Source organism: Scyliorhinus torazame, chromosome 8 (genome assembly GCF_047496885.1).
Source record: "Scyliorhinus torazame isolate Kashiwa2021f chromosome 8, sScyTor2.1, whole genome shotgun sequence".
Taxonomy (NCBI): Eukaryota; Metazoa; Chordata; class Chondrichthyes; order Carcharhiniformes; family Scyliorhinidae; genus Scyliorhinus; species Scyliorhinus torazame.
In genome coordinates this window covers 228,626,453-228,650,053 of record NC_092714.1, presented here as the reverse complement: position 1 = coordinate 228,650,053, position 23,601 = coordinate 228,626,453, and the positions used below count along the sequence as shown (strand labels likewise).

The following is a 23,601-nucleotide window of genomic DNA, read 5'->3' as shown; positions in this document are numbered from 1 at the left end:
TCAAGGATCAGCAATTACGTATGCATGTTTGTGGGTGAAACTCAGTATAACTAAGCTGCTGCCATTTGTTAAATCTGTGGATGCATCAATTCTGCTTTAGAGATGTTTTATATCCTGTTTATGCTTGAACATTTCAACTCACATAACATTGTGTTGATGATGTTGTATATCATTTTGGGACGTCTTACCCTTGTTTTTCAATGGGTGCTTTTCTATGTCAATTTCAATTTGTACTCAGTTGGAAACAGACACTAACTGCAGGGAGCTTATCTAATTGAGACTGAACTAACCTATGGTAAATGTAAGTAAATAGACCATAGTGTCCTATTGGACATGGTTCTGCATTGATTTCACTAATCTTAGTTGGGGCCGCAGAGTACAGCTGTGGTTGGCTTTACTATACCATGCTGGAAAGTTAGAGGGAAAATAAATTGGAAAGCATTCCCACTCTCAAAAGCTACATCTCTCTTCCTCCTCACCACCATCAACAGAAAGTACACCTTGAGTTAATAGTTGAAAACATGGTCAGGTTCAGCTACACAATATCGCATGGTTGCATATCACAATATGTTGAGACTCATATAATAACTATGACCAACTGGAGGAGATACCGGAGATGAATCATTAGTACAGCAAGTGTCAGTGCAAGTGAAAACCTTCTGGAAAGATGTAACAAGGAATAGAGTACGGAGCTAAGCTCATTAGTATGGGGCTTGCATGGCTGCTGCAATACTTCAAGCACCTGCAACTGAGGAGCCGGTGTCATCCATGATGCAAAGTTAGCCCAGTATCATAATTTGATGGAGAATGGAAAATTAGGTGTTGGGAATGCATCAAGCTCAGTGCAGTTTATGCAATTTCTAAATATTTTTGGGGGTTGTGGAGGGAGAATGCTGATGGTCAAAATTGTTTTTTTTAGTCACAATGGTCATTAGGCTGGGTGGTGTCATAATGTACACCAGTATATTATGGTGCATGCACAACACCGCAGCCAATCACCAGTGAGAGCACACGCACTATAAGTACAGGGGGCATCAGAGTTCCCGTTCATTCGAGTAGCAGCTAGCTAGGAGCACAGAGCTCACAGCCTGCAACACAGACATTCACCATGTGCTGAGTGCATCAACTGGTTAGGACAAGGCAAAGGTCTTTAGTTAAAGCTAGTATCGTATTTGCCCACAGTTCAAGTATGTTTAAATAGTTAACCTTTTAATAAAATAGTATTGCACTACTTCAAGTGTTGGTGACCTGTATGTGATCCAGAACACCCAACACATCAGGTGGCTTATCTAAAAAGGTTAGGCCAATCAATTATTGCCCTGTATGATTGCATAATTGTTCAACTGCTCTTCACTATAGGATTAGGGCCTTTTGTTTAGTGCTTTACACGCTTTATTGAGGACTTGTGCACAGATTAGGGGTTCCTAATTTATGTTATCTAAACTTGCTGTACTGAACAAGCTGAAGTTTAAGTGGTTCACAGTGACGATCGTTTCTTCAACACTCAAGGACATGTTAAGGCAAGACATTGTTTTTAGGTTATGATTTGCTTTTGTGGTTACACTCCAGCCCGCCTACACAGTATTAATGCAGTTTAATATCTAAAGACTTTGCTTTTACGTGTTGGGGAGGGGGAGAGAATGGAAGCATCGTTTTAAAACAGTATGAATTAAAAAATGGTTGCGTTGATGTTGGTAAAGACACGAGGAAAGAAAAAGATCAGCGGACCCAGGGGGAACAAAAGAGATCAGCGAATTATGAGCCCCCTTAGCAGGAAGATGCTCCTGAGCCACACCAGGCAATGCTTCATTTTGATTTACTTTGTTAACTGAGAATTACTTTTGTTATCGTTGCTAGCTCGGAGACAAGAGGAAACTACAAATGGTAATGCAGTTACCGGCAATCCGAACACAGCAGCTCAATGCATCTAAATTCCAAAATTAGGAACCCCTCGTTTTCAAATACAATATTTAAAAAACAAGTTGGAGGAAAAGCCACTCACCGTGAAACGCACATTTTGTAATCATTTAGATTCTACTGAAAGATCTACACTATCTCCACCATTCATATTTACAGTATCCACAGCTTGCTATTCTATGGTGACACATTTTGAGTTAGTCACACTAACACGTGCAGGGCAGATGCCCTTGGCCTTTCAAATGCAAGGCAAGGCTGAAATATGCTAACGGATATCTCTGTGTTTTTCCATTTGAAGTTGTATATTCTTGTCTTTAATTGTTCGGGTTCATTTCAGCTAACTAAAGCACAATAATATATTATTAATAACTTGAGTTACAACTGAACATATGCACAACCTGATTCAAACCTATGGATAGGTTAATATAATTTTGTGCTTCAATATGAAACACAAATAGCATAAATTTTCAGATTCCACAAGCTCTCTTGTTTAAGAGGTATCATTTGTAGCTAATTAACACTTAGGGTGCAGTCAATCATCAACAGTGTGCAAACGGATAAAAAGTCCAAGATTGCTAATCACCAAGAAATCTGCTTAAATAACCAGTGTCAATAAATATTGGGAGCAGAAAAAGGTGACTTTGCATTGGTACATGCTAAAAGATTGAGTGCCATTTGATGTATTGGCGAAAACGGCCATTGCTGGAAGAACAGGGAGAGTAAGAACAAATGTTTACACATATAGTTATTAAAGACAGGGGGGCGAGATTCTCTCGGCAGCGGGAGGAAGCCCGCCATTGACTGTTGTGGAATCTTCTGGTCCCACTGCTGTCAATGGGATTTCCCATTGAATCCACCCCACTCTGCTGAGAGACCCACAGTGGGGGTGCGCCCTCAGCAGGACTGGAAAATCCCACCGACTTGAAGAGTTGGAAGATCGCGCCCATGAAACACTACCATAATTGCAGTTGATGTCGGGACCAGAACATCATTAAAATTGAACTGGAAGGGTATTTTAAACAGGAGAATATGGAGTGATAGAGAGAAAGGACAGGGGAATTCGATTGCAATAGATGGGTGGAATGGATTCTTGTGCAGTTTATTTTCTGGGATTTCTATAAAACAACATTTCTAAATATATTCAGCGTTATCCTCTTCCCAGTGGGATAATAAATCAAAATTCCAGATTGGAGTAGATCATGCTCTTCTGAGGTTGGCGTTAAGGCATCAGTCTTCCCAATTGTTGGCCCTAGCCAATGCCAAAGAGTTCACCTCATGAGCATAGGTATTGGTGTGATATAAAAATAGTTTTATGAGAGGATTCTTTGGATTCTTTTTGAAGGTGGAAATAAACAAGACAGTTCTTATGAAATCTCAGATTTCGTTATAAATTTAGATATGATTAGGGCTGAATTACTTAGGCCACATGTGGTCAAAATCTCAAGCCAAAACCAAGTCAGTTATTAGTTGCAGCTGTTATAACCAGTTCACGTCAAGCAGAAAGCAATGCGAGCAGCAAACAGTTACTGAAACAATGAACCCTTTCTCTATAAAATCAGCCATGAAATTCCCAATTTAAGAAGGCAAATTGTTGGATTTTTTCAAAAAGTAAGGAATAAGTGAAAACATTTCAAAACACCCTAGCTGCAGTATGGCTGCACTAACGGCAAAAAACATTGTAAGCAGTTATTAGTTTTTGCTTTCTAAATAGCCACGCACAGGCTTGAAATGCAAAAACAGCTAGGAAAATGAATGAAGTATGCAAATTCTCCTCACATATCCCAGCGCAGTTTCCTCTGTTCAGTTGGGAATTATATTCGGAGCAGGACAATGAAGTAAATTCAGAATAGGTAGGAAGGAAGAGATTTCAATTCATTAATACCCAACAACACAAGCAAATCACAACTTTCCCCAGTGGCAGCAGGACATTACCATACTATGTAGTGCATGACCATTTCTTTAGAAATTTGTTGTTGCAAATGAATTTTGTCCACATAGTCTGAATTTAAAACTCTTGAGTACGAGTAGAGTACGTACTTCGCGGAGGACCAAAAATAGATGCTTTTTTTCAAGTTTCTTCTATTTTTAACTGACAGGAACTGGAGTGTAAAAAATGTTCTAAAGAATTACACGACAAGTATGATAGGTGTCACACACTGCAACTATCAAACATGACATTAAATTCTAAACCCTCTAAACTTCCTGTGTCTAAGGCAGATAGTTAACTTCCTGTCGCATTGCTATTGTGGCTGACCATTGATGGAAAGTTTATTTGAATAAGTACATCATTGAATAATCTTAAATCTTGGAAACTACCTTATCTGATCAAGAGGGTCAGCAAAAGCTTTTCTCTGATTTTTAACTTCACCGATTCAAACAGACCAGGAAGGTTAGAGGGTTGTACATGAGCAATAGCTCCCAAAGTAGCTATCGTCATGGAGACATTTTGAGTACTCACCTTGCTCCGTCACGCTTTTAAAATAATTTGAATGTGTACTGGTTGAAAAAAGTGTTTAATAAGTCCAACAAAAATCAATAGGTGTTAACATATTTTCATTGCAACTTTAATACAGAAACATGGGGGCAGGTGTAGGACTGCTTTGTGTCGAAGCATAGACCAGTATTCACAGTGCCTCTCACTGTTCACAATACATGGTGCAAGCCTACCATCGTTTGTTCATACCTTACACCGAGTTCACGCTGGAGTGTTAACAGTAATCCAGTCGTTCATTTTTAATACACATACAAGAGAAAAAAAAGTTAAGTAAGAGGACAATTGATTCATATTTTACAACACACTGCCACATGCACCTTTTCTGAAAGCTTTGCTCTGCGGAAACTTCACCCCATGTTGCTTGGGCCGAGGGTGGCGTTTTGGTTGAGAGGAGAAAATATTTATCAGACAAAAATCTATGACAATCTTCTAACTAACAAGATGAAAGGCAAAGTGAGAATCCGGTTAGTGAGCTGAAGGTTGAACCTGTCCTCGCTTTCTGGCAAATGTACAGGTTTCCAAAGAATGCAGAACAATGCCTTAACCCTTTGCACACTGAAAATCCTTCAATGTTCTTATTTTCTATAATACAATATTTAGAGGGAAAAGGCTCTAAAGTTCAAATGTAGAAATTATAAATCTGCATGAAACACAGGCCACCTAACACAGGCCATCTAAACCCTGGGAACTAGTGTCAGCTCCTGGAAAATTCTCATCACCCCGGGCTTCTCATTCCTCTGCCAAAAGTGCCCACAGTTCACGAGCTGTGAAACTACCTTCCATATCCTTTTGTAACTTCAAAGCTACCACTGCCAATTCCATTCTCCTTCCTGATTCAATATCATCTGTATATTTGACCACTATGTATTGTGTTTCCGAATCTAGGCCTTTAATGTAAATTGAAAACAACAGTAGTCCGAGCACTGGGTTCCGAGGTATACCGTTTATTACTTCAATCTGCTCCTCTAACGAGTACTCAATGTCTTCTGTCCTTCAGGCTCTTCCATTTCTGGGGTTTAATAGCTACAGATTTTTGCATGGAATTTTATTTAAGACTTTTAGAAGCAAATGTACAACATTTCATTAGGCTTCTCATGTGGCGGGATTTTTCGAGCAACCTGCCACGTGTTTTTTGGCGGCGTAGGCAGCCCGCCAGCAGGATTTTCTGGTCCCGCCGTTATCAACAGGATTTCCTGTTGAATGCACCCCTCATCGTCGGGAAACCCGAGGCGGACGTGCGCCGTCGGTGGGGCCTGCGTGAACTGCCGGTAAATTCTGCCCAGTATTTTCACTTCTCAAAGATTTCTTTGGCAGAAGATTGGAGAAATGGCACAAATGGCTGCAGTTAGAAATCGATCCCACTGCTCGAAGAGTTCTATCTTTATCCTGTCAGATTCCCAAGTGGAAATTCAGGAAGCGCTGACCTACTTATGGAAACTGCCTCTGCTACGAACACGAGGGAGCAAGAGCTGGACAAAAGTCTGAATTACGACATGCAAATTAGGCTAAATTTACAATTGAATGAAAACAAGAAAGATTCTGCGTTTCAGGGAACTGTGAGACAGAACATTAAATATTGAAGTAAAAAGGTTAACGTTTGATGCATCTTTGTAGATCAAACAGATCAGGACTATGGACAAATGTCATTTTGTTCACAGTATTAGCAATATGATTGCACCACACATGACTAACGCATCTGTGGTAAAGCAATGACTAAAGATTCTAAATATTCAGAAACAATTATAATTTGGAACGATGTTTAGCATTTTTATTTTTATTTAGGAATGCTGTTGCAGTCCTCCAATGGTTAAACTGCCTACCTTCCAGAATATTCCACAGCAGGAGCTCAATCTGCCGTATTTTTCCCTGCAAACACATTAGCAGCAGGAGGTTTCATTCCCTGCTATTCACTGCACTGCTTTTTGCTCTTGCTCTCAGTATCTATTCCAGCAACTCTTGTTGAAGTTGTTAATCAGAAGATTGTAGGTCTCTGAGAAACACACGTTAGAAATAAACAGGGCTCAGCTACTTTTTGACAAAATATTTTGGCAGGCATAGGCTTGGTTCAACATCACTTCTTATTTTAGTCCGAACATAAACTTTGCACAGATTCCAGTCATATATTACTTTTGATGCAATTTGACCCTTGATGAGCATTTGTCGATTTTTCCTAAATATGCTGAGCTCCTAACTTTGTTATGCTTTACATATTTTAAGATTTTGTTGACTAAACTTTAATGGAAACTCCTGGGTTTACATCATTCTTCCAGCCACATATTTACATTTCGGTGAGGAAATGCTTTGGATCTCTTATTAATTTTAAACCATTCCCACGACTTCTGTGCTAATAGCCTGTTCACCCTGCCACCTCCCTGCTTCTGCCCCGATTGTCTGGGGCACCAATTGAGGTCCGTAGGTAAACAGGATAATGCCCACTCAACGGCATTATCCTGCTGCTGCTGATAGTTAACCAGTGGCAAGCCGGCAAGTGGTCCGTGGTCACACAGGAAGCCGAAAAGTAAATCAAGTTGGGATTGCTTGAGGGTTCCCAGGCCAGTTCACCGTTTAAAGGCCATCCGTGTCTGATCAAGGGACCCGGCATCAGGAATGCGGTCCCGCTGAAAGCCTCCCTTGTTGCCAACTCCCCACCCCACCCTTCCTCTTTTGTGGCCTGGGTCCCTCTGCGATTGGTGGGGGTGTCGCTGGCAGTTACCAACACTTACCCCGGTGTTACTGCCTGCAATGAACAGCAGTCAATCAGCTCTTGGATGTGAGTTTTTACAGGTTAATAGCATGAGGTGGCAGATGGAGTGTGTGGGGGGTTACGTGCTGTGAGGGGTAACGGCTGGAGGGCTTATTTATATAATCAATGGCACAAAGTCCCACAATACTAAGGACCAAGGAGGGCCTTTAAAAGAGCACACTCTTGCACCCAGCAGTCCATGACCACCTCTGAACATTTTGAATTGTTGGCAGACCCATCTACAGCCTGCAAACTCCCTCTCCCCCCTTTTGAAACATTGCAAAAGGTGCTATATTTTCCAATGTTCACCCTTTTCTGGTTTTGACTATGTGAAGCAGTTATCAATAGGCCTACTGTGTAGATTTTCAGTGACTGATCAATTATCAAACTGTGTTTGGTTTCAGATTTGCTAATTACTTTGGCATTTGATTTTTTTCTCCATTCAATATGCATTAATTTCTAAATATCTATATCAAGATCATTTTCCCAGGGAGATTCACTCCTTTTGCTTTTGTGAGCTGCGTTCATATGTACGAGACCAACATGGTGCTAATTTCACATCTGGTCTGTGTTATATGTTAACAAAAAAAGCCGGAAAATTGCTCACGGCCATGCCCCTTGCTTCCTGTCTCCTCTTGCATCCCCATTTCCAACCCCTCAGCCCAGCAGTGGGTGAGCGTAATGAATTAAATGCAAATAGTCTTCAACTTTTCCCCCACAACATGACGGGTTCGCGCCTATTGGCGCATCATTTCCTGGTGGAAGTGAGGTCGCATTATACAACTTCATGTGTGAGGCATGGCTTGAGAGGATGCTGGAGGCAGATTTAATCATGCATTTAAAAAGGAAACTTGGTAAGCAATCGGAGAAAAACATTGCAGAGCTACAGGGAAAGGACTGGGGAGTGGGAGTCGCTAAGTTGTTCTTAAAGAGAGCCAGTGCAGACTCGAAGGACTGCATGACCTCCTTCTGTGTTTTAATCATTCTTTGATTCTATTTTTAAAATCATCCTCTCATTCATTTGTATCTCCATTTGTTGATACCTACTAAAGGTTAGCATTTCAATGTAGGATTTATTCAGCAGTAACACAATGTTGATGAAAGTAATGAAAAGAAACAAATGCTGGCAGCATCTGTGGAGCGAGAACTAATCCTGTCCTAAACTCAATCTCCCAAAATCCAGAACAGATCAAACCAGCAAATAAGAAACAAGCATGAGTAGAACTGATTTGCCCGGCTATGCGAGTCAGATTGCCACGGCTTTGATACCAAATGTAGACCTCAGTAGAGATCATAGCATTTACAGTGCAGAAGGAGGCCATTCAGCCCATCGAGTCTGCACCAGCCCTTGGAAACAGCACCCTAGCTAAGCCCACACCTCCACCCTATCCCCGTAACCCAGCAACCCCACCTAACCTTTTTGGACACTAAGGGCAATTTAGCATGGCCAATCCATCTAACCTGCACAGCTTTCGACTATGGGATCAAACCGGAGCAGCCAGAGGAAACCCACGCAGACACGGGGAGAACGTGCAGTGACCCAAGCCGGGAATCGAGCCTGGGACCCTGGAGCTGTGAAGCAACGGTGCTAACCACTCAGCTTTGCCTGTTACCTATTTGGGGAAAAAATCTCTTTGAATCTTACAAATCCAACAGGCAAGTGACAAATGTATCATCAGCACATGTCAAAAGTAAATGTTTTCCCTATTTACTATCACCTTCTAATTCCTACTGTTGGTCTAGTTTTCCATCTAACTAGTTAGTTATTCAATACATGAGCTTTAACCTTCTTTAACTTGAAAAACTTTAACAAATACCATGGGAAAATCTAAGAAAATTATTTTCTCAGCATAACCCTTACCCAATAATTCCTCAAAGAATTCCAGTAGATCAGTGAAGCATGATATTTAGTTTCTAAATGCACACTGAATGCACCTGCTGACTCCCTCCATTCCTGCCATCGTGGCGAATGCTGTCAAGCATTTCCCCACGATAGATGCTAGGTCATTAATTTCCAGATTTAGCAAGGGGGTAATGTATAACATCACACAAGATCAGTTAGGATACAGCTTGAGCACTGTGTTTTGTTTTGGGCAGGAAAGATACAAAAGCAATGGAGAAGATGCAGCATAGATTCACTCTCTGATAAAAGGACGGGGGGTGGGGGGTGGGGTTACAGTGTGGAAGAGGACTTTAATCTATTAGTGCTTTCAGGGTTGGGGTGTGACTCAACAGGCATCTCAAATTCTGAATGGTTATAAGTTAAATGGTGATGGATTCCTTTCACTGGTTAGTGAGATAGGAATGAGAGGAAGTCACAGAAAGAATTGCAGAGGAAGGTGAAGAAAATGGATATTTTTTCAGTAGGCCGGATTTTATGCAGTCCACCGCAGTGGGAAAAGATGCTGGCCGGGCCGGCCCGCTTAATCACGTCAGTCTAATGGCAGTGGGAAATCCTCCTAAAGGGAAGCTAGATAGAGACACGAGGTAAAAATGTACAGAATATAACACAAAGGTTAGATGTAGGAAGTTGATGGGAAGCATAAATAGCAATATAGACTACATGGGTTGAATGACCCATTTCTGCGCCGCGACATTCAGCTTCAGAAATCTATAGCCCAAATCCAAATTTAACCGTGTGCAACAATCCTGGTATCTATTACTTGACAACATAGCAAATTTCATATCTGACATGTGAATTCCCACCTCACTTTAAATGTCATTGCTTCCACTCTTTCATATTACTTACCTCATTGAACAATGCAGTTCAGTTCAATGAGTAACCGGAGGAACACACGAGAATCAATAGGGTAGATTTTACCTAGGGATGTGAGACAGAAGAGAGCCAGCACCGCGCCCCCCCCCTCTCAACCGCCATAGGGAGCTTGGTTTGAGGCCTAGGGTATTTCAATGTGCAAGAATCATTTAAATAATTCAGGATTGACCTCCCACTCGAAACCGAAAGGGACATCAGGGCCCCGGAGGGTTGGGGGGGGTGCAAAGTTCTTGTCACGAACCTGAGGGAATGGTACCCCAGCACAAAGTTGGCTGCATACGATGGCATCACTATTCCTAGCCACAAAGGGAGATGATTGGGTGATTTCCCCATCTATCAGAGCTGGGAGCCCCACTGTTATAAATGGCTGGGATTGATTTTACACACAAGTTCTGTCCATTCAGACTCTTTTTAAATAGACTCTAAATAAAATGTTGAAAAATGCACTGTTTGGCTGTAAGGACAGCCTCGCCACCAACTCTTTGGCTGACACACTGTATAAGGTAAGTGGAAAGTTGATGCGTTGCATTTGGCACTAACCGTAATTAATTCCTCCTCTCCGCACATCACCATACCTTTGACCCATGCGATAGCATCTAACATCCCTTCCTCCTTCATGTACTGATGATTTCAAAATGTGTGAGAATATGAAAGGGTGACAAAAGTAGACAGTAAACACCCCAGATAAGTGAATGGAAGCAGAGGAAAATCCTGAAGTTTGCATCTGGCACCAGGTGGCGCTGCACTTTAAAGATCCCAAAGTCAAACTCAACATGCAAACATTTTCATTATTTCTCAATTATTAAATGCCTTTTAAAATTAATAGTGAAATCAATAACTAAATCAAAATAATTACAATTACAAACATGTACAACTATTGTCAGCCCAGTCATGAGAATAGGCTATTAGAATCACAATCCAGAAGAGCTCCAAAACCAATTAAAGTTTCTCCTACAGACTGATGTGAAACTCAGTCAGGATCAGGGGATGGATTCTCCGTGAATCGGCACGATGGCCCGACGCCGGTGCCAAAAACGGCGTGAAACACTCTAGCGTTGCCCCCCCCCCCCCCCCCCCCCCCCGGAACGTCTCAAATTCTCCGACCGGGAATGGGCTAGCAGTGGGGTGATGCCATTTGCGATGGCGTCACCCATCACGGACACGAGCGCCGTCATTGACACCGCGTGGCGTCACAGTACAAAAGATGCCCCCCTGGAGACCCGGCAAAATAGCCGCCCGCCGGGCAGCGCCGAGATTTCAGGAGCGGGACATCGAGGCGCTCCTGGACGCAGTGGAGCAGAGGAGAGAGGCCCTGTACCCCGGACACAGCTGCAGGGTCGCACCACGCCACAGCTGGCGCCTGTGGAGAGAGGTGGCAGAGGCCGTCAGTGCCGTGACCGTAACAGCAAGGACAGGCGTCCAGTGTCACAAGAAGGTCAATGGCCTTGTCAGAGCAGCCAGGGTGACGACACCCCCCCCCCACCCGATGGGCGGCACAGCCCTAGGTGAAACCGACATGGCTGCACCCACCCATGCAGGCTGCATTGGCAGGATGGGGTGTGAACCTCTGCCAAATACACACAACCACTGGTCCGCATGTATATATCTGTCTAACACTGTTGCCCTTTATCCCTGTCTGGTAGTCTGTGTTAGGAGGATTACAGTACCTGGTAATGCCAGAATACCACTGGTGGAGAATGTACTTGTTCCCATTGGTTAAGCTTATATGTTAGCACCGCCCTGCAAGGCAGGGTATAAGAGCCCGTGCCACCCCAGCAGCTTTCTTCTGTACCTGCGCTGCTGGGGGAAACATCTAGCGTAATAAAGCCTTCAATTGTCTCCAATCTCGCTTCTGAGGTTATTGATCGTGCATCACCCTGCCACCCTCCCGCCCCCCACAGGAGAAGCGCGCTCATAACAACCGGGAGCGTGAGAGGACCGGAGGAGGTCCACCCACCCGAACTGTGACCACTCACCATTCATGGGTCCCTGGACTTTGCAGGCGGACCCGAGGACCGGGAGGTTGCGGATGCAGAGGTTGGGGGCACACCACCAAGTGAGACCCCCCACTACCAGCCTCCCTTTCCCCCTTCCGCATATCCCCCCTTCCCCATATCCCCCCATTTCCCATATCCCCCCTTTCCCTTATCCCCGTCTGTGTGTCTAACCATGCATGCTGTATTGTATATTGCAGGACCAAATGTCGACCCACCCGTCCCCGCGGATGCCGACCGCCCCCAGGACGTTTAAGGGCGACCACGAGCCAGGGACAGACCAGGAGCACCAGGCGGACGCCACCCACATCTACTGCGAGTGCAGCGACGCCAGCGGGCCACACCCAGCGACAAGGAGGGCAGCCACAGCAACAGGCCCCCGTCGCAGCCGACCCAGGACAATGACGCACGGGACACAAGCACCCAGAAGACCCACATACAGGACACACCCACCCAGGACACACCCACTCAGGACACTGACGCCCAGGACACTGACGCACGGGACACAAGCACCCCGGAGACCCACATACAGGACACACGCACCCAGGACACACCCGCCCAGGACATTGATGCCCAGGACACCCAGACACAGGGGACAGACGGACTGGAGTCACCACTCCAGTGGTGGTTCGGTTTATGCGGGCGTGACCCGTGGTCATGTCGGCGGGACTTCAGCCCATCTGGCCCGGAGAATTTGGGCGGCCCCAGGACCCATTGCGTCGTGCTGGTCCTCGCCATTCTGTGAGGCGGGCGGCGCGATTCACGTCAAGGGGGGGCGGGGAATATTGCGGGCGGCGTCGGTGCGGCGGGATTTATGCCGCAACCCGGGGTCGGAGAATTCCGCCCTAGGTTTGTGTTATATCCCTCACTTGGGAATAAAAGACTTGAGGATTAGTCTACTTCATGACATGAAGCAAGATTTTAACACCACTTCCTTTGTTAAGCAACAGTTAGAAATACTAACACCGTTGAAGAAGCAAAGTGAACTGAACCACTGAAGATCAGTAAAAGTAAAAATGATAGTCAATTAGTGTAATTTGGTCAAAATTATGCAATGGTATTTAATATTTTATCAATTAAAATAAACAACACTGGATCACGTATCAAAATGGGGAGGCGATGATGCATTGGTGTTATCACTGGAACAGTAGTCCAAAGTTAGTGCTCTGGGGATCTGGGTTCGAACCCCACCACAGATGGTGGAATCTGAATTCAATAAAAATCTGGAATTGAAAGTCTGGAAATTTGGGGGTGGCATGTGGCGCAGTGGTTAGCACTGGGACTGCGGCGCTGAGGACCTGGGTTTGAATCCTGGCCCTGGATCACTGGGTCTGTGTAGAGTTTTCCCATGCTTGCGTGGGTTTCACCCCCACAACCCAAAAATGTGCCATGCTAAATTGCCCCTTAATTGGAAAAGAAAAATAATTGGCCACTCTAAATTTATAAAAGAAAAAGGGAAGGAAATCTGACTTGCTTACCTGGTCTTGCTTACCTGGTTGGGCGAGTCTAGAACCACAGCACTATGGTTGACTCTTAAATGGCCCAGCAAGCCATTCAGTTCAAGGGCAATTAGGGATGGGTAATAAATGCTGGCCCAACCAGTGAAGCCCACATCCCATGAATGAATTTAAAAAATCAAATGGAAGTATTCATCCAGCTGTTCCATTGTTAATTGATCACCAAGATGAACATGAGGATGCCTATGTTGATTTAGGCTGGAATTCTCTGTTCCTGCCGGCAGTGCACCCCCATCTGCAGGTTTCCTGGTGGTGTGTGGTATCTTCAATGGGAAATCACATTGACAAGTGGTGGGAGTAGGGAATCCTGCTGCCGGGAAACACGCGGGGCTGGGGGACCGGAGAAACATCCTTTAATGTTTTACATTACCAGGCAGAATGCTCCCATTGTGACACTAAATCCCGTGGAGGGGACAGGAATTTGGGGTCTTTCCCGCTGTGGCGGCTGACGGGATAACATGCCAAATCTTCCGGCTCTGACCTAATGAATTATGCACCCGGGTGTTTCACGCTGTATTCAATGGTAGGGCAGGCTTGGATGGCACCCAGCCTGCTGGAGTGTTTGGGTATCATATTGAAACGGCGCCCAGCATCACTGATCCACTATCACCATAGTAGCACGTCGCGGTCCAAAGGCTGCCCCAGGCCCCCTTCAAAATTCATAAGGTTATGGGGACTGCCTTCAATTCCAGTCCACTGGATTGCTGTCACTCTGAGTGAATCCAGGGCACCCAGCATTTCCACATGACTGTGAAGTACTAACGATAGATCACCAACGAGAAACATTGGCCGCAATCGTCTTGTAGTGTTATGCATCCCGATGACTGGACTGCAAGTGTGCGGGACTTCCACTTGTAGGTGGGACGGCTGCTCACATACAATCTCAAGTCAGCTAGTCAATTAGGTATTCCTGGATGAAGTGCCTGATCGGCAGGGATGGGTAGGCAATTAAGAACCCAGCATTAACTCACAGGGTTGAAGGTCTGGGCACCATTTTAAAGGGCACCCGGACAGGCATTCACCCCCTGCGATTCAACACCATTAGGCTGGCTACGCGGGCGGACAACTTCAGACTACAACTACTGCGAGAACTTTCTGATCTCCCTGCCCCAGGTAACTTCAACTGTTCATCTTTCTCCCCACTGGATAACTACAACTGATGCTGCATGCCCACCAGCTAGTCTGAAATAATGTTCCTGGGCAAACAATAAGTGAGTCCAAAGTTTAGCAATGCCTCCCTGCAGGTTTTCCTTCAGGCCACCTGGGAAGGGCAGCCGATCCTGTTTCCCAGTGATGGCAACAGGAGGCTATCCCCCCCTGCCAAGATGGCCTGGACGGAGGTCACAGTGATGACTCACAGCTGTGGGGTCCATAAGCAAAAACTAGACCCAGTGCAGAAAATGGGTCAACAGCGTCCCGCATTTCACAAGGGTAAATGGCACTGTATAGTCACTGTAAAGAGGTACTCGTACAGTAATCAAGCAACGCAAATGTGAGAGTGGAGAGGGATGCCAGGAAGCAGATCGAGTCCTAGGCCTCAGTACCAGATGGAATGTGTGGAGGCCAGTTCGTGCTGTGAAAGTTGTAGCAGCTGCAGGAGAGTGCGTCTGTGGAACACTTGTTAGGAAGGTGACACGAGCTGTCAGAGCCCACATGCTCATTAAAAGAGTTAGGAACCCACTGAAGTGACACTCTTGTGATGTTCTGCTTAACATCAGTTAGCAGGCAAAGGTGGAGGGAGGTGTCCCAGAAATCAGCATACTGACCCTCGCAGGAAAGGAGGCTGCAGAACTGGCACAGGAGAACAGTGGCTGATCCTATGTCAATGGAGAGAGCACAGTTTCGACTTCTGGTTGCGGCTATGCGGAGCTAAGTCACACATTCGGCGGCTCCCGCAAAAACGGACTTTTGGGCTCTTTTCAGGGCCCCCAACGGCACATTTTCGACGTTTCCCGGTGTGGGAAGGAGATTACAACAATTCCCCGATAGTATATGGCTTTTACCAGGAGCAGGGCGACTAAAAAGGTGGTGGTGGACCTGAAGAAGGTGAGAGGGAAGAAGAACAAAATGATGGCGGGCGGAGACCAGGCAGCGTGGATGCAGTGGGCGCAGGAGCAACAGGAGGGTATCCAGCGCTGCTTCAGAGAGATTAAAGCAGACCTGCCTGAGCCGATGAAGGCTTCTATTGATAAGCTGCTGGAGACACAGACGGCCCAGGGGGTGGCGATCCGCGAGGCCCGGCAAAAGATCTCCGACAACGAGGACGAGATCTTAGGCCTGGCAGTAAAGGTGGAGGCGCACGAGGCACTCCACAAGAAATGGCAGGAGCGGTTCGAGGAGATGGAGAATCGGTCGAGGCGGAAGAATCTGCAGATTCTGGGCCTCCCAGAGGGGCCGGACATGGGGGCCTATGTGGTCACCATGTTGAACTCGCTGATGGGAGCGGGGTCCTTCCAGGGGCCCCTGGAGCTGGAAGGGGCCCATAGCGTGCTGGCGAGGAGGCCCAAGGCTAACGAGCCTCCGCGGGCGGTGCTGGTGCGGTTTCATCGGTTCGCTGATCGGGAGTGTGTGCTCAGGTGGGCCAAGAAGGAGAGGAGCAGCAGGTTCGGATATACCAGGACTGGAGTGCGGAGGTGGCGAAGAGGAGGGCCGGGTACAATCGAGCGAAGGCGGTGCTGCACAGGAAGGGGGTGAAGTTTGGCATGTTGCAGCCGGCGCGACTGTGGGTTACCTACAAGGACCGGCACCATTATTTTGAGTCGCCGGATGAGGCGTGGGCCTTTGTTCAGGCCGAGAAGTTGGACACAGATTGAGGGTTGGGATGGGCGTTTGGTGATTGCGGTTGATATGTTACTTTTTGAGGGGGGTCCTTGGCTCTTGGTTTCTTTTTCTTTGTGTTTTTCTCTTTCTGGTCGGTGAGGGTGGTTAGGGCGGGTTGGGCACTGTTTTGGTTGGGTTGGTCAGGGGGGCTCTTGGAGGGGGGTAAGCAAATGGAACAGGGGTGGATGGCCGGCGGTGAGATGGGGCCCCGCGGGGGAGGGGGAGGCCCGAGTCGGGGGTGAGGGGACTGTAAAAGGAGCTGCGGCAGATATGGCGGGGCCGGGTAGGTGGAAAGCGCGGGCTTTGTCCCGCGTGGAAGACTGGAGGGGGCGGGGCCGGGTCGGGGAAGCGAGGGTTGTTTCCCGTGCTTGGGATGGAAGGGGGATGGGGAGAGCTGTGGATGGGGAACGGAAGAGGAGGGTGTGCCACACAATGGGAGCAGTCGAAGGAGAGGCGGGAGTGGCTGGGGTCAGCAGGAGTCAACTGACTTGCGGAAGTGCAATGGGGGGAGTAAAACAGCTAGGATGGGTCCTAGCCGGGGGGTGGGGGGAATCGAGTTGCTGCTGCTATGGTCAAGGGGGAGCTGGAGCAAGTGGGGGGTGTCGAGATGGGGGTCTGTCGCCGTGGGGAACGGGCCGGGCGTGGGGTGCGGGCGCGTGGCTGGCCGAGGAGTGGTTATGGCTAGTCGGCGGGCGGGTTGCCCCCTGATCCGGCTGATAACCTGGAATGTAAGGGGACTGAATGGGCCGGTTAAGCGGGCCCGCGTGTTCGCGCACCTGAAGGGGCTGAAGGCGGATGTGGTTATGCTCCAGGAGACACTCCTGAAGGTGGCAGACAAGGTAAGATTCAGGAAAGGGTGGGTAGGTCAGGTGTTTCATTCGGGGCTGGATGCCAAAAATCGAGGGGTGGCGATCTTGGTGGGAAAGGTGTCATTCGAGGCATCGAGCATTGTGACAGACAATGGCAGTAGGTATGTAATGGTAAGTGGTAAGCTGCAGGGAGAGAGGGTGGTACTGGTCAATGTGTATGCCCCGAATTGGGACGATGCGGGTTTTATGCGGCGCATGTTGGGTCGGATCCCAGACTTGGAAGTGGGGGGCCTGATAATGGGGGGAGACTTTAACACAGTGTTGGATCCGGCACTGGATCGCTCCAGGTCTAGGACGGGTAGGAAACCGGCGGCGGCTAGAGTGCTGAGGGGGTTTATGGACCAGATGGGAGGGGTGGACCCTTGGAGATTTGCAAGGCCGGGGGCTAGGGAATTTTCATTCTTCTCACATGTCCATAAGGCTTATTCCCGAATCGACTTTTTTATTTTGAGCAGGGCGCTGATAGCGAGAGTAGGGGATACCGAGTACTCGGCGATAGCCATTTCAGATCACGCCCCGCATTGGGTGGACTTAGAGCTGGGGGAGGAGAGGGACCCGCGCCCGTTGTGGCGCTTGGAGGTGGGGCTGTTGGCGGACGAGGAGGTGAGCGAGCGGGTCCGAGGAAGTATAGAGAGATACCTGGAGGCCAACGATAACGGGGAGGTCCGAGTGGGGATGGTATGGGAGGCGCTGAAGGCGGTGGTGAGGGGAGAGCTGATTTCCATTAGGGCCCACAAGGAGCGGAGGGAGCGGGGGGGAGAGGGAGAGGCTGGTGGGGGAGATGGTGAGGGTAGACAGGAGGTACGCGGAGGAGCCCGAGAAAGGATTGTTGAGGAAGAGACGCAGCCTCCAGGCCGAATTCAACCTGGTGACCACCAGGAAGGCGGAGGTGCAGTGGAGGAAGGCCCAGGGGACGATTTACGAGTATGGGGAAAAGGCAAGCCGGATGCTGGCGCATCAGCTTCGGAAGCGGGACGCAGCTAGGGAGATCGGGGGAGTTAAGGACATGGGAGTGAGTGTGGTGCAGAGTGGGGTTGGCATCAATGGGGTCTTCAGGGACTTCTATGAGGAATTGTACCGGTCCGAGCCCCCACGGGAGGAGGGAGGGATGGGTCGCTTCCTGGACCAATTGAGGTTTCCGAAGGTGGAGGAGGGACTGGTGGCGGGATTGGGGGCCCCGATTGGGCTGGAGGAGCTGACCAAAGGGATAGGAAGCATGCAGGCGGGGAAGGCACCGGGGTCGGACGGTTTACCGGACAAATTCTATAAAAAATATATGGACCTGTTGGGCCCGTTGCTAGTTAGGACCTTCAGTGAGGCAAGGGTGGGGGCGGGGCTTTGCCCCCGAGGATGTCCCGGGCACTGATCTCCTTGATCCAGAAGCGGGACAAGGATCCCCTGCAGTGTGGGTCTTACAGGCTGATTTCGTTGCTAAACATAGATGCCAAGGTGCTGGCGAAGGTCTTAGCCACGAGGATTGAGGATTGTGTGCCGCAGATCATCCATGAAGACCAGATGGGGTTTGTGAAGGGGAGACAGTTGAACGCGAATGTGCGAGGCTTTTGAACGTTATCATGATGCCGGCGAGGGAGGGGGAGGCGGAGATAGTGGTGGCGATGGATGCTGAGAAAACCTTCGATAGAGTAGAGTGGGGGTACCTGTGGGAGGTGCTGAAGAGGTTTGGGTTTGGGGAGGGGTTTGTCAGGTGGGGTAGGCTGATGTATGAGGTCCCGTTGGCAAGTGTGGCCACAAACAGGAGGAGGTCCGAGTACTTTCGGTTGCACCAAGGGACGAGGCAGGGGTGTCCCCTGTCCCCCCTGCTCTTCGCACTGGCGATTGAACCCCTGGCTATGGTACTGAGGGAGTCGAGGAACTGGAGGGGGTTAGTGCGGGGTGGGGAGGAGCATAGGGTGTCTCTCTATGCGGACGACATTCCCTCTATGGAGGGAATGCTGGAGGTAATGAGGGGACTTAGGGAATTCGGGGATTTCTTGGGGTACAAGCTCAACATGGGGAAGAGCAAGCTGTTCGTGGTTCGCCCAGGGGACCAGGAGAGGGGGATTGGCGAGCTCCCATTAAAAAGGGCGGCGAGGAGCTTCAGGTATTTGGGGTCCAGGTGACCAGGAGCTGGGGGGCCCTGCATAGGCTTAATTTCACAAGGCTGGTGGAACAAATGAAGGAGGAGTTCAAGAGGTGGGACGCGTTGCCGCTGTCCTTGGCGGGTAGGGTGCAGTCAATCAAAATGACGGTGCTCCCAAGGTTTTTGTTCCTGTTCCAGTGCCTCCCCGTGTTTATCCCGAAGGCCTTTTTTAGGTGGATCAACAGGAGTATAATGGGGTTTGTGTGGGCGCGAGGGACTCCGAGGGTGAGAAGGGTGTTCCTGGAGCGGAGTAGAGATGGGGGGGGCTGGCGCTGCCCAACCTCTGTGGGTACTACTGGGCCGCCAATGCGACGATGGTGCGCAAGTGGGTGATGGAGGGGGAGGGGGCTGCATGGAAGAGGTTGGAGACAGCATTTTGTGTGGGTACGAGTCTGGGGGCGCTGGCAACGGCGCCGCTGCCGCTCCCTCCAAGGAGGTATACCACGAGCCCGGTGGTGGCGGCTGCCCTCAAAATCTGGGGGCAGTGGAGGCGGCACAGGGGGGAAGCTTGGGCCTCGGTGTGGACCCCAATACTGGGAAACCACCGGTTCGTCCCAGGGAGAACAGATGGCGGGTTTTCGGGGTGGCACAGGGCAGGGATACGAAGGTTGGGGGACCTGTTTGTGGACGGGAAGTTCGCGAGCCTGGGTGAGCTGGAGGAGAAGTACGGGCTCCCCCCGGGGAACACCTTCAGGTACTTACAGGTAAGGGCGTTTGCCAGGCGGCAGGTGGTGGAATTCCCGCGACTGATGCCACACACCGTACAGGACAGGGTGCTCTCGGGGAGGGGGGTGAAAGCCAAGTGGGAGGAGGAGTTGGGAGAGGAGATTGAGGAAGGGACGTGGGCAGATGCCCTAGGGAGGGTGAACTCTTCCTCATCGTGCGCGAGGCTCTGCCTCATACAGTTTAAGGTGCTGCACAGGGCACACATGACCGGGACAAGGATGAGCCGATTTTTTGGGGGTGAGGACAGGTGTGTTAGGTGCTCAGGGAGCCCAGAAAATCACACCCATATGTTCTGGGCGTGCCCAGCGCTGGAGGAATTTTGGAAGGGTGTAGCGAGGACGGTCTCGCGGGTGGTAGGATCCAGGGTCAAACCAGGCTGGGGGCTCGCAGTATTTGGGGTCGCAGAGGAGCCGGGAGTGCAGGAGGCGAAAGAGGCCGGTATTCTGGCCTTTGCGTCCCTGGTAGCCCAGCGAAGGATTCTTCTTCAGTGGAAGGATGCGAGGCCCCCAAGCGTGGAATCCTGGATCAACGACATGGCGGGGTTTATTAAGTTGGAGAGGGTGAAATCCGCCTTGAGAGGGTTGGTACAAGGGTTCTTTAGGCGGTGGCAACCGTTCTTAGACTTCCTGGCAGAACGGTAGACATTGGTCAATGGCAGCAGCAACTTCGGTGGGGGTGGGGGGTTTACTTCACTTTATTTTTATTTTTGTTTTCGTTATTTACACTAGAGGGTCTGAAGGGGTGTATATACCTGTTGTGTTAAGTCGGGGTGTCAATGTTAATTTATTATTTATGTACAGGGGTGAGGGGGGTATGGAGGGTTGCTTTACTGGACTGTGTTTTGTACTTAACCCTGTTGGGTTCCTTTTTCATTTTGTTATTGATATTTTATGAAAACCTTAATAAAAGTTATTTGTTAAAAAAAAGAGAGCACAGTTTCAGGGCATTAGAGCGAAATTCAGCTGAAAATATTTTAATGGACAAAGGTTTGACAGGTTTCCATTCATTCTGTGGATATTATAAGTCATGTGGATATATGGATCATTTTACTGGTGTTCAATAGTCACTTGTCATTATGCATAAACTGATGGTGCAATAAGGGTGTGGCACTTACTGATTATCAATGGCACTTATTGATTATCAATGACGGTTGTTGTGAGCCTGTGGAAACACTATTGTGTGGCCTCAGGAGTAGTGGTAGCTCTGAGTCACTTGCCATTTTAGGCACTCTTTGCGAGGTTGGAGCTTTATGGAACTTGGCTGGTAAGCTGACAAGTGGTGCTCACCCCTTTATCATCCATCAGGAGCTGTTGGCTAAACAGCATCTGTAGCCGAGGCATTTCAACTATTACAGATGAATGCACAGAGTTCTTAGAAAGGCATTGCCAGCATTTGTCACCGAGTCTGGTTCCAGATCACAAGTCTTGTGGATGACATGAAACCTTGCATATGGGCTTGCTTGTGGCCTTGCACCCTAGAACTTGCTTGCTTGCAGCACATTTTCCTTCTAACTGCCAGAGATCTCAGGAAATTAGGTTAGTCTGGAAGGAGTGTGCCAGCTTTGCTGACACTCCCACGTTTATTGACGATCAGATCAAGAGATCTTGCAGGGGCTCACTTTTGTTGGAATCGGGTTTCATATGAGGGTGTCCCAGGCCTATCTGGTGCATTGCTCCAGCACCCTGGCTTCACGACTTGTAGTCACGTGATGCACTCTCTCAAGATGATCAGCATTTCCCCTTCTCCCCTGTTTGAGGAGACGTCCAGTTGTTTCATCTCCCTGCCTGCAGCTTCCTCCCCTTTTGCTGTGTGAGGTTATGGAGGGAGAAGCAGCCGCGATGATCCTGGACACACCGATGTATACCGCAGCACGCCAGTCGAGTGGTCCATGCTAGAACCTCATCTTCAGCAGTCCAATGATCAGACGCCCTTGTTGAGGCATGGGCAGCATTATACCTTTCCTCTCTTGGGTTTTGTTGGTTCCGTACTGATGCCATGAGCCAGGTTTTCTATACATATCCCCTGTCACCAGGGAGCCATCCCAGCAGTTGCTGACGGGGAGAAAATAGTTGTGGCACCAGAAAGTAAGTGAGGATGTAAGAGTCACGAGGGCTGCTTGGAAAGTGAGCACATAGCTGCAGGATTCATTAGTGGTGGTCACACACCAGCGGCACATGAAGAGATCAGAATTCCTTCAGGTTTCTGAAGGCTGCTGGAAGATCCCAGGGAGCTCGTAGCCCAATGTGTACAATCAACTGCCCCCTGTACAGGTGACAATCCAATGATGGCACCGAATCTCAGGGTCTGTGGTGAATTTCACAAAGCCATTGCCTCTTCTGAACATAGCATTGGTCACCATCCTAATGCATTTGTGAGTGCTGACAGCGAGATGCCATACATATCTCCAGTGGAGTCCCGAAATGATCAGGTTATGTAGATATTCAATGCCAGGGTGACTTTTAAAGCTATGGAACTGAGGTTATCCCGAAGCAGCTGACCAAGGTAAATGATAGAATCCCTTAATACCTTTGGTGAACTCCGACATTGCCAAGTAGTTACTTTGCATGCAGTATATTTAATTACTCGCCAATGCTTGGCATCTCAGTGGCCCCAGGTTGCCATTATGTTGAGCTGCCTGATCCTCTGCTGGTGCCCTTTGTTGATGTTCAGCCCATTGTTCTGCCTGGCCCTGGATCACCTTCTGGAGTCGCTCTTCGGATGTGCCAAAGATAGCAGAAGCACAAGGTGCACTTGACCCATCTTTTCTAGCTATGGTGAACTACAGGCATAAGACAGGGAAAGATCTGGCCAGCAGAGTCTGTATGGCACTCCTGTCTGACCCGAGAACCTTTGACCAGTGCTATATGCCCTATACTTTGCATATGTCCCACCCTGGTGCCCCCAAGGTGGAAATCTCGGTCCTCGACCTGGACACCACTTCATGTTGTTGCAGTTATGTCCCTGGACACTCCGTCATTGACCCTGGACATTCCCCTCAGTGACCTTGGTTCAGAACTACTTTGATCCTCACTCAAGTCGCCCTTTCCATGCCTTGCTTGGCTCGAGTTACCCACCACCACCCTTGCTAAGCTTTCATTCACCCTAGAACTTTCCTAAGTCACCATTTTTCTTCCCATCATCTAATCTCCGTCCATCACCCTTGACCTGCCCTCTGTTACCCTCAACCCTCAGGACCAATGACTTTCCCTCTATAAATGTGGATCTCCTCACGCTCATGATTGACCTCCAGTCTGCAGGTATTGGCCTTCTCTGTACAATCCATCTTCCTCCCTCTGTCCTCCATGAGCCCTCATATGTCTGCCACGCACTGCCCTCCCTCCACAGCAATGCTCAATCCCCCATGCAGGCAGCATCCTGCCTCCCTCCCTTAGTCAGCATGCACAGATTTCCTTGCACTGTGATCACCAAAGTGCATCAATGTCTCCTCTCCCTTGGTCCAACAAAGCTCTCCATGAAAGAAAAGCAGCTCCTGCTTAAGTCCCAATCCACCAGGAAGGCTACATTGCTAGCTGCACTTCATCTATAACCAGTAATGAATCTGAAGGTACAAGTTCCTTGTTCGCTGCAGACTTAATTGCAAAGAT

At 48.4% G+C, this 23,601-nt stretch overlaps 1 protein-coding gene across 5 annotated transcripts in view; it reads right to left on the bottom strand.

The window, feature by feature from the left end:
• LOC140428432 (uridine-cytidine kinase-like 1) overlaps positions 1–23,601 on the bottom strand; it is a 163,304-nt gene that overhangs the window by 40,042 nt on the left and 99,661 nt on the right. For 4 of the 5 annotated variants that reach the window (XM_072514877.1, XM_072514873.1, XM_072514874.1 and 1 more), the window contains exon 8: positions 3,694–3,713. In XM_072514877.1, coding sequence (XP_072370978.1) covers positions 3,694–3,713 — 20 coding nt within the window. Of the gene's footprint in view, positions 1–3,693; positions 3,714–4,600; positions 4,618–23,601 lie in introns of all 5 variants that reach the window. The other variant, XM_072514875.1, reaches the window with a different exon arrangement.